This window comes from Daphnia magna, linkage group LG9, assembly GCF_020631705.1.
Source record: "Daphnia magna isolate NIES linkage group LG9, ASM2063170v1.1, whole genome shotgun sequence".
NCBI lineage: Eukaryota > Metazoa > Arthropoda > Branchiopoda > Diplostraca > Daphniidae > Daphnia > Daphnia magna.
The window spans coordinates 3,664,721-3,674,950 of record NC_059190.1 but is presented as its reverse complement, the minus strand read 5'-3'; the positions used below and the strand labels follow the sequence as shown (position 1 = coordinate 3,674,950).

Genomic DNA, 10,230 nt, shown 5'->3' with positions numbered 1-10,230 from the left:
GGTAAAAAGTAATTTTTTTATACCGCCCTTTGGTATCAAATAGATAAAAAAAAAACCTTTATGCTTTACCAAAGATTGCGGTCTTTGTACAACGACACGAGTGTAATACCTATCCTGGTTTTATTAAACTCCCTAAATTGATTTGGTGAAAAAAAAAGTTTTAATAACCCGTTGCAGACTCTCTCTAAGAAATATTTCGGGAAAAAATTCCGAGATTACATTTCGATACATTTCTACCGATATACTTGTCGGTTTTTCACTGATTTTACGCCAAAATCCCTTAATATGATTTTTGAAAGGCTAAGAAAAATATCCGATAATCAATCACGGTATTCCGATTGAAGGACAAACATATTAGGGCGGGTTGGCAATCGTAACAAAGAAAAGTAAACAAAAGCATTGCCAGAGGCCTTGCCTAATTACCTAGCTGATTTTTATCCTAGGTGTGGGGGATATTTTTGTTTGAATTGTTTATGTAAGAATGAAGGATTACAAAAAAAAATTTAGTTTTCCCTTAGGTTTGGCAAATTTATTATCCTAACAAATAAAGATTTTTTAACGGGGAAGCACATTTTTTCCATTTTGGCCTCAAGATGAAGAGAATGAAGGCAGTTGTTGATTTGCAATTTTTTTTCGACAATCGTAAAATCAATTGATATGAAGCGTCAATGGCCAAAAGTCTAATTCATATACATAATATATAAGATTTTCAATTCTATGAAAATTTTTCCGAAAATTTTTCTATCACCCTACACATGTCTCACAATATAGTGCATTCTATAACGGACACATTCCAGTCAATTTGGAACAGCGGTGAAATATCAGACTACTGTGAAAAATACGTATGGTGCTATGGTTCGAATCTCCCAGAAACCACCAGCTCAGAGCTAAACAAATGGTAGTAGGTCGAAGAGAGGTAAAGGTTTTAAACTATCGACAAAAAATTTAATATCTGGCATTAAATAAAATTATTATAGAAATAAAAATTTTTAAGTTAATGTTATTCAATAACAATTAAAATAATGTCTTAACCGTTTATGATATTACAAAGTACTGCATGATGATGAAGGACGTCTGCACACATTTAGACAGACAGATCTTGAAAATACAAGCATACAGTAGGGGTAGAAGGGGAAAACCAGACGTCTGGACCTTGAGAATGAAGGGGGTGGATAGGGGAGAGTGGGGGCAATTGATACACTTTTTGGTTTTTTGTATTTCTTGAAAAAAAAACTGAAAAATTTAACATAAAAATTATTTAGAATTGTAGCCTATTATCTCAGCTACTAAACGATATTTTTTTTATGAGAAAAGATTAATTTTAATAGTAGCAAATTGTAAAAAACTGAGGTCGCTTCGAGTGTTTCAATTGCCATGGTAGCAGGGCAATTGAAACGGTGTGTCGACGCAATTACAACGTGGGTTTTCCCATAAAGCCACGTTCAGACTACAGCCTTTTTGAGCGTTTTACGTACTACGTATAACGTTTTTACGCTCCGAGTTACGTAGCTGGGAACGGAAGAGTGTTCAGACACAACGCTCTACGTAGTACGTAATACGTAAACTCAAAACGTAGTCAAAACGAAGTCAAAACTGAGCGTACGTAAAAATGAGATTGATCTCATTTTTACATAAGTTTTTGGGACGTTCTACGCACTACGTAGCCAAAATCTATTACGCTTGTCTACATTCTTTTGTTTTTTTCAGGTTTTCTCTCCTGTTTATTCATTCTGGGATATGTCAGGTGTAGAATTGTAAATTTAATAATTAATTTTTTTAATTTTTTTTTTTTTAATAAATATGGGGCCTACTAAAGTTGCCAAAAAGAATTCCCCTAACAAATTCAAGTCACCCCCCAAAAAATCACCGATAAAGAAAATCAAAAAGTAAATATTATGTCATGAAATCTTTTGCAACTATTTTTGTTTATTGCTTATTCTATTTTAGGTCTTCAAGAAATTGGTCAGAAGAAGAACGTTTTGTCCTCAGAACTTTTATCAATAAATATAACAAAGAGCTACAACAGGTACAAAAATCTACAGCAGACGCTAGAATCTCCGCAGAATCTAGCCTACTCTACGTAAATTTGACAGTGTAGTCTGAACAGTCTACGAACACATTTACGTAAATATGGCTCCGTAAAAAACGCAGCGAAATTTACGAAGTACAAACGTAAACTTTTAACGTTATACGTTATACGTTATACGTAGAAAAGAGCTGTAGTCTGAACGATACTTAAGGAAGCTTCTTTATACCCACATAAAATGAAAATCACGATATCTCAGCAGCCACAACTGCTAGTGTTATCAAATTTTACCATTAGGTACAATTCGATTTACAGTTTTTAAAAATATGCTTAAAGTAGATCGTAATTTAGTTTAAAATATTTAAATAATTAAATTTAAAAAAACCATTAAGCAACCGTAAGCAACATTCTTTTTTAAATAAATCCCAAACAGCGAATACAAGTATTATAGTTGTGTTAATATGCTGATTTATTTTTGTTTAAATGAATTACGTCAAATACTTGCAAAAAAATGCAACCACTCGCAGACAGGGAATATAAACAAAGTGTTTCAATTGCCCTGCAATAGGGTCATCGTTACATTTAATTATTTAAATTTATTTAAGAATGCAGGGAAAAATTAAATAACATTAAATTGCAGAAAAATTAATTTCAAATCCTCTGAAACTAATTTTATTACTAAAGCGTAGCGTTTTAGGGGTTAAAACAAAAAAATTGAAAACGCAAATTTAACGGACGGAGAACAAAAACAGTTTTTTCGAGATATCTTAAAAAGTTTTGAATAACAAAACTCGTAAATTTTTCCAAACTTGTAAACCCCCTCATTCTATCAACCCAATTTTTTTCTAGAAAATTCCTCTTGTAGGGCGAGAGAAATAATTTTTTTTTCAAATGCCCTGTGTCTCAATTGACCCCATTCTCCTCTACACCCCCCAAATATTGGGAAAATCAAGGTAAATCGACAATAGAATTCGGATTACCACTGTTTTCCCGATTTAAATTGTCGGTAAAAAAATGCCGACAAAAAAGTCTGGACGTTGATTACCGAGTTATTTCTCGGTAAAAACCCCGATATGTTTCTTATGATACGTCCTTCATCATCATGTAGTACTTTGTAATATCATAAACGGTTAAGACATTATTTTAATTGTTATTGAATAACATTAACTTAAAAATTTTTATTTCTAATAATTTTATTTAATGCCAGCTATTTAATTTTTTGTCGATAGTTTAAAACTTTTGCCTCTCTTCGACCTACTACTATTAGTTTAGCTCTGAGCTGGCGGTTGATGGGGGATTCGAACCATAGCACCACACTTCTTCTCCATAGAAGTTTGATATTTTACCACTGTACCACATTTACTGTCATATGTGCATTATAGAATGCACTATATTGTGAGACATGTGTACTACCAATTTTTCTATCACCCTACACAAAGGGTGATAGAAAAATTTTCATAGAATTGAAAATGAATGAAATGTTATGTATATGAATTAGACTTTTGGCCATTGACGCTCCATATAAATGTATTTTACGATTGGCGAATTGTCGAAAAAAGAATTGCAAATCAACAACTGCTCTCATTCTCTTCATCTTGAGGCCAAAATGGAAAAAATGTGCCGCCCGTTAAAAAATCCTTATTTGTTAGGATAACAAATTTGACAAACCTAAGGGAAAACTACATTTTTTTAAAATCCTTCATTCTTACATAAACAATACAAACAAAAATGTCCCCCACACTTAGAATAAAAATCAGTTAGGTAATAAGGCAAGGCCTCTGGCAATGCTTTGTTTACTTTTCTTTGTTACGATCGCCAACCCGCCCTAATATGTTTGTCCTTCAACCGGAATACCGTGATTGATTATCGGATATTTTTCTTAGCCTTTCAAAAATCATATGGTAGGGATTTTGGCGTAAAATCAGTGAAAAACCGACAAGTATATCGGTAAAAATGTATCGAAATGTAATCTCGGAATTTTTTTCCGACATATTTCTTAGAGAGTAATTAAAAATTAATTAAATTTCAAAGAAATAAAATCCAATTTTAAAAAATATTAAAGCTGAACAGATACAGATAAAGACTATGCTATATTGCATGACGTGGTGCAATATCAGTGTTATCGCCTAATAACCAATGAAAAAAATTAAACGGCAAAAGCTGTCAGAGGTGGCAAGAACGAGATTGTCGTTGATCATTTTGAATATGCCTGAATCCTGCTCGAGATTTGAATAATTGTTCGGAGCTTATATAAATAGACCTATAGTATTTCAATACAGTCGTCAGTCGTGTAGCAACCCGTTTAGAGCTTCAATTAGAATTCCTATACCATGAAATTTGTAACCAGCATTCTCCTCAACTTTCTCTTTTTATTGACAGAAATCCAGTCTCAATTCTTATTGAATTCCATTTCACCAGTGGTAGACCAAAGATGGGAGGCATATGCTATCGCTGTCGCAGAACAGTTGAAGGCAACTGAAGACTTTTATGATACAAGAGGTCTATTTCATAACATTTTAGCGGCGCTCAAGTCATCTCACTTCCCGACTGCAGTTGCCAAAAATATCAGCCAGCAATGTATTGAAGACAGCCAATTCTACGTTCATAACCTCTATGTTAACCGAAGTTTATGGGCCTTGCAGAGTAAGTCACAATCAAATAATTTTCCATGACCTATATAGTATAGTCTACGTTGTATTATATTCGTATCGTTTAAACGAATTGCCTTTTTTCTCATTCCAACTCGTCTCCTAAAAGTGTATATAGAATAGTAGACGACTAGGCAACAATAGAGGCAAATAATATAGACTTGTTTCGTTATTGTTCGGTGTAGGGCATTGTGTGAAACTATATGTAGTCCTATATGTTATCTCGTCACCAAAGATTAAGCTGTTCCCATATCTCATATTAGTTTGGTACGAGTTGATGGTATATGAATCTTACGTTCGTTATATAAACGGTAAACGCAGTGTTACGATAATTTTGACAGTGCAAGAGTCATCAGGGCAATTGCCACCGGGATTATTTGGAGCCCTCAATTTTCAAGCCGATGGACTATTTGATGAATGCAAGGCTGTTCGCGCGCCAGTTTTCAACGGACAATATTGTAAAGTATTTTTCAAAAATGCTCCGGTCAACCAGACGGACATCATTTCGAGAATATCGCCTGACGAAGAGTACGACGAACGAAGCAACTTCATAACAATATTCCAAATCCTGGGTCAACTACTGGGATCCGATCGGGTTGAACCCAAAATGTCTGGGGTTGGACCTTACACGTTTGTCTTGCCCAGTATCAGTTTTTGCCTCCCATCGTCTTGCAGCGCGGATGATGTGGGCAAAGCAGTTGCCCAACTTGTTGGGAGCTACGTCATCGCTAACAATTCTATCGTCACTCTAACTGACGAGCAATATTGCTTCAAAGACACGGACGAAAAACGCATTTTAGATGGCCCCGACGTCACCGTTATGTAACATGGCTTTAATTATTTTCTACCAACAAAACATTGAAACTCAAATTCCTTTCGTAAAAACAGAGTGGTTCTCAGCCTTCTTGGTGTTCTGATTGTCTTGGCCACGATTCATGAGGCCTACCGCACGTACTGCGGAATAAACTTTGACTCCAATGCGGATGGCAAGCTCTTGAGCGCACTACACTGTTTCTCCACGCTGAGCAATGGCAGGAAAATCCTATCGATGAAAGTGTCAGCATCGTCTGCGAAAGATAACTTTGGCTGTATTCACGGTATTCGCTTCTTTTCGACATGCTGGGTCGTGTTAGGGCATTCGTGGAGCTTGATGCCGTACAAGACTATGAATCCCAAAGCAGTTTTAACAGTAAGTGCTTGGCAACTGTAATGTCAACGTTGAATCTAACTTGGATTTTTGAAAAATTGCAGGATGCTTACGGTTTGGGTATGCAAACGATTGTTAACGGATCTGTTTCAGTGGACACGTTCTTTTTGATGAGCGGCCTTCTCGTTTCGTTTCTCCTGCTGCGCGAGCTGGATCGTACCAAAGGCAAATTCAACGTCGGTCTCTTCTATTTGCATCGGTATTTGAGGCTGACGCCAGTGTACGCAGTCATCCTCGGTTTCGTTGCGACGCTTATGGTCTATCTTGGGACCGGTCCCAATTGGTACAATGTCAATCTTTTGTCAAACGCCTGTCGGATCTCTTGGTGGAGACAATTCCTCTACAGTAAGTTTGAAAAACATTAGCCTTTTGTCATTGTCGAAATTATTTGAATATAACACCTCTTTTATTGCTTCCTCAGTAAACAATTTGTTTCCACTGGATCCGTATCATCAGGTGAGGAACCCGACCACAACGAGTGTTTTATTCTACTTAAAAAACACACGATATTTTATTGTTTCAGTGCATCGGGCAAGCGTGGTATCTAGCGGTTGACATGCAACTGTTTCTTTTATCACCTCTGTTCATTTATCCGCTTTGGCGTTGGAGAAAAGCTGGACTTGCTTTCCTAGCCTTTGTTGCTACGATAAGCTACGCAACGATATTTACCGCTTATGCTATCTATGATCTACCTCCCGCCTATATACCTACCCGGCTGTATTTATGATCTTCTTGTTTCTTAGCTTATCAATTAAATATTTAAACCTGAATCGATTGATTTTTTTAGAGATAATTTAGGCACAGCGTCCGATTTTTTTGACCATTACTATTTGAAACCGTGGACAAGGGCCCCACCTTATCTTCTGGGCATCTGGGCAGGGTGGTATCTTCACATTACCAAAGAATCGCCCTGTCGACTGTCAAAAGTACAAAGTGTTAAATGATTTTTCAAAATAGCTTAACATTTTAAACTTGCACATTGAAGACGTTGACGGCAATGGGATGGACCATATCTGCGGCCGTTGGGCTAGCGGTTGTTTACGGTCTGGCGCCTTATGTTGACCAATCTGAAATGCCGGATATTAGTTCTACGGTCAGTATAATATATGGGCCTCTGCATAGGACTGCCTGGGCTTGCGTAATAGCTTGGATCATTTTTGCCTGTTCTCGTGGCTATGGAGGTATCAGCTGATTGCGTGACATTTTGCGACTGAAATTCGCAATAAGCTTGTTATGTTGCTTAGGTTTCGTCAACCGGATTCTGTCTTGGAAAGGCTTCCTACCATTGGGCAGATTGACTTACTGTGTCTACCTGATTCACTATGATTTCCTGAACGTCTTTTATTCGGCCATACGAAAGCAGTTCTACTATAATATGTTGCAACAGTTCACGACTTCTTTCGGTTTAATCTTTATTTCGTTTGGACTGGCTTTCGTGGCAGCAGTGACGGTCGAAGCATCTTTTCTGAATCTGGAAAAACTAGTATTTGCATCGAAGATAAAAAGTATCTTATACAAAAGATAAGATGGTAACGATGTTCTGAGACTAATTTCTGATTATTGAAAAAATCAGGCAAATCGTCGGAGGAAGCTGATCATCCTGTTGAGAAAACAAAATGTTGAGCATTCTCCCACTATCTCAATCGGAGCAGTGAGGGTCCAAGGTGAAATCGAAACGATCATCAGGTTTTTTAGATAATCTGATTTGTTTATGTTGACCCCATTCGACAAGAATCAGCTATTTTTCCAAAAGCAACAAACAAGAATAAAAAACGTAGTTTACATTATAATGTTAAAGGCATACAACCATGGTTAATTTGGTTATCACTTCCGATCACTTCTATTCTGCTATCTGTTGCATCGCCTTCCCTTATCGGTGCCCTACTGAAAGCACTGCGTGTATTTTATATTCGAAAAGAAACTTATGGATATCAAGATCGTGGTGAAACTGTGGTTTATAAATTGTTGCTGCTGTGAGGTTTTCTTGTGCCATATTTGTCCGTTAACACGCCATCTGGGGATGGCCGAAAAAGAAAAATGATCTTCCAAATTCGAAAAGCTTCCCGAATTTTCGTTTTCAAAATGGAGAGGGCGCAAATATGTTTGTTGTGACGTATGCGTACGACAAACGTTTTGTTTTTGAAGTTTTGTGTGTAGTTTCAAAGCGTAAAATCTTTCCTTTATTTAAAAACCCCTGAGATTGGGGAAACATGTACGTATCGTTGAACATCATACGCTACAGGCTTGCACTGTGTATTTCTATGAATTTGAAAAATCATTCAATTAGGTACCCCGTTTTTAGTAGAACGGTAGAACGAGACAAACAGCAAATCTAACAAAACTAAAGTATCAAATTTTATAGAATTTTCAACTTGATATGTTCTCTTGGTGGGTAGTATTTATTCTTGTGTCGCTCAAAAAGATCCACAAGCTCATTGACATATTTTGAGTGTAACTCATTAACTTGCTCATCACTAGGATTGCCTGTCCTCTCCACAGGAATCGGTTTACCAACTGAAATTATTTAAATTTAATTGAGATGTGATGAAAAAAAAACATGTTTTTATCAATATTTATTTACCAACAGTTGTAATCGGTCTGCGATTTGGAATAATTCCAAAGGAATACTGAAATATCCCTCTTCCTTTTATGAGAACTGGTGCTAGTCCAATCAACTTCTGAAGGTAATCTTGGAAATTTCTTAATCTGGAGCCACGTGGATTGTCAACTTGATCGTAGACTTCATTTTCACCAAACGAGAAGGATGGGACTAAATGTGCACTACAACAATAAAATTGCCATAGAGTAACTGCATAGCTAAATTTATCATCAGTACTAACCCGTGTTTAAGAGCCAAACGAATAAACCCCTTTCTTGGCTTTAGAATTAATGTGATGTCATCAAGATTAGGATGTGTATCAAGAGATTCTGGTGCTCCCCCAACTACCAAGACCACAGCATTGCCTCCACAGCTACTTCCTAAAACATAATCAATGCTTTTTCGGGAGGCAGAAACTGCTCCACTTGTCATAAAGAATTCTCTGTACAGGGGCATCACAAATTGGCAATTCAGAGTTGTCAATGTAAACCTAATGCCAGGGAAGACTTTAGAGACATTTGTTCCTTCTGTAGCAAAGTTACAAAAGGCTCCAGAACACAGGATTCCATGAGGGTGAGAACCAATAAAGTAGTTAAACTTTGGATCTAAATCAGCTTCTTTCACCAGGGATACTGGAAAATAGGATGCATAGTCTTTCCATAAAGACCATTTTCGTACCCAATTCCATCTATAAAAAGAGCACAAACATAAAAGATGATTTTCATTGTTTTTTATTGAAATAGGTTCAAACAACTACCTCCTTCCCCCACACTCAGGGGTTTTAATGTCAGCTACATACCAGGCCAGATAGAATAAAGGGACAAAGTAGAAACGTGTGAAGAAGAACAGGTACAAAAATCCCAGAAGAGCTGCTGGTCCCATAAAAAAGAACGAGCCGATCCAAACAAAAACAGCCCATGTTTGTCTTCGTCGTTCTAGAGGAACTAATAGCGGGGCGTACTCAATCCCAAAAATTTTCATTGCTTCCAGCGAAGAAGCACCGTTCGTACGGAAGGCTAGTCTTTAATGTCAATTTCGCAGTACGCAACTATGCACTTTTTCACGTTTAGAATAAATATTGATTTTCCGTCCGCTTATCTATCCTACGTAAACAAAAACAGCCGGTGGGTGTATTTTAAATCAGTTGAAAGGCCCTAAATTGCGATTGTATCATTAATCCTTTATCCTTGTGAGTTATGACCTTATCTATTGAACTATCAAACCTTATAACTTGCGGGATGGCAGAGGCTTCATAGTAAACAAGTTTTACTTTTCGAGAGTCATCTGTTAGTCAATTTGTCGCTCTGTCAAGAATAAATAACTTCATCAAAAATGTCACTTTAACATGAACTTACATTTGGGAAGAAGCACTCTGCCCTTCACTCATAGAAATTTTGCTACTGTTTGCGTAATTGCTGCAGTAGGCTTATCTACAAATTGGAGCACGATCATGTAAAATGATTGATTCCACGGATGACCTTGAATCACCGGGAAATGTTAACTTTTATTAGCAGTTTTTTCCTAGTATGCGCGATATATGGTTTAGTTTATCTGTTTGGTACGCCATTACAGAATAGTAAAAAAAAAATGGAAAAAAAAATATTATAATAAAATAATAAATCCTAATTCTGGCTCATGGATCAGCTACTTGTTTTGGCCCCTCCACCCAAGAAACTTCTTTTGAAATTGTTTCAACACCAAAATGTCGAGGATGAATTATATCAGTTTTGAATAATAAACCCGTGTTCAC

General features: G+C 36.6%; 2 protein-coding genes across 5 annotated transcripts; one reads left to right on the top strand and one right to left on the bottom strand.

Annotated features, from left to right (window-relative positions):
• The first annotated feature begins 4,054 nt into the window (after positions 1-4,054).
• On the top strand, positions 4,055-7,816 carry LOC123475725 (nose resistant to fluoxetine protein 6-like). Of its 2 annotated transcripts, XM_045178726.1 has the most exons (10): positions 4,118-4,669; positions 5,016-5,496; positions 5,563-5,863; positions 5,926-6,226; positions 6,303-6,337; positions 6,405-6,598; positions 6,669-6,807; positions 6,867-7,062; positions 7,126-7,386; positions 7,455-7,816. In XM_045178726.1, the coding sequence occupies exons 1-10, from the start codon at positions 4,357-4,359 to the stop codon at positions 7,502-7,504; spliced, it is 2,271 nt and encodes a 756-aa protein (XP_045034661.1). In that variant the 5' UTR covers positions 4,118-4,356; the 3' UTR covers positions 7,505-7,816. The 2 variants fall into 2 exon arrangements, with proteins under 2 accessions (XP_045034662.1, XP_045034661.1); XM_045178727.1 differs by lacking the exon at positions 7,455-7,816 and having other exon boundaries at positions 4,055-4,669; positions 6,867-6,974; positions 7,126-7,254.
• A 302-nt stretch (positions 7,817-8,118) lies between these two features.
• On the bottom strand, positions 8,119-9,968 carry LOC116930643 (2-acylglycerol O-acyltransferase 2-A). Of its 3 annotated transcripts, XM_032938034.2 has the most exons (6): positions 9,836-9,966; positions 9,704-9,764; positions 9,238-9,634; positions 8,722-9,168; positions 8,463-8,662; positions 8,119-8,395 (listed from the first exon to the last, which is right to left on the bottom strand). In XM_032938034.2, exons 3-6 carry the CDS (start codon positions 9,459-9,461, stop codon positions 8,238-8,240), a joined length of 1,029 nt encoding a protein of 342 aa, XP_032793925.2. In that variant the 5' UTR covers positions 9,462-9,634; positions 9,704-9,764; positions 9,836-9,966; the 3' UTR covers positions 8,119-8,237. The 3 variants fall into 3 exon arrangements, with proteins under 3 accessions (XP_032793925.2, XP_045034668.1, XP_045034669.1); XM_045178733.1 differs by having other exon boundaries at positions 9,704-9,968; XM_045178734.1 differs by lacking the exons at positions 9,704-9,764; positions 9,836-9,966 and having other exon boundaries at positions 9,238-9,697.
• Between the last annotated feature and the right edge of the window lie 262 nt (positions 9,969-10,230).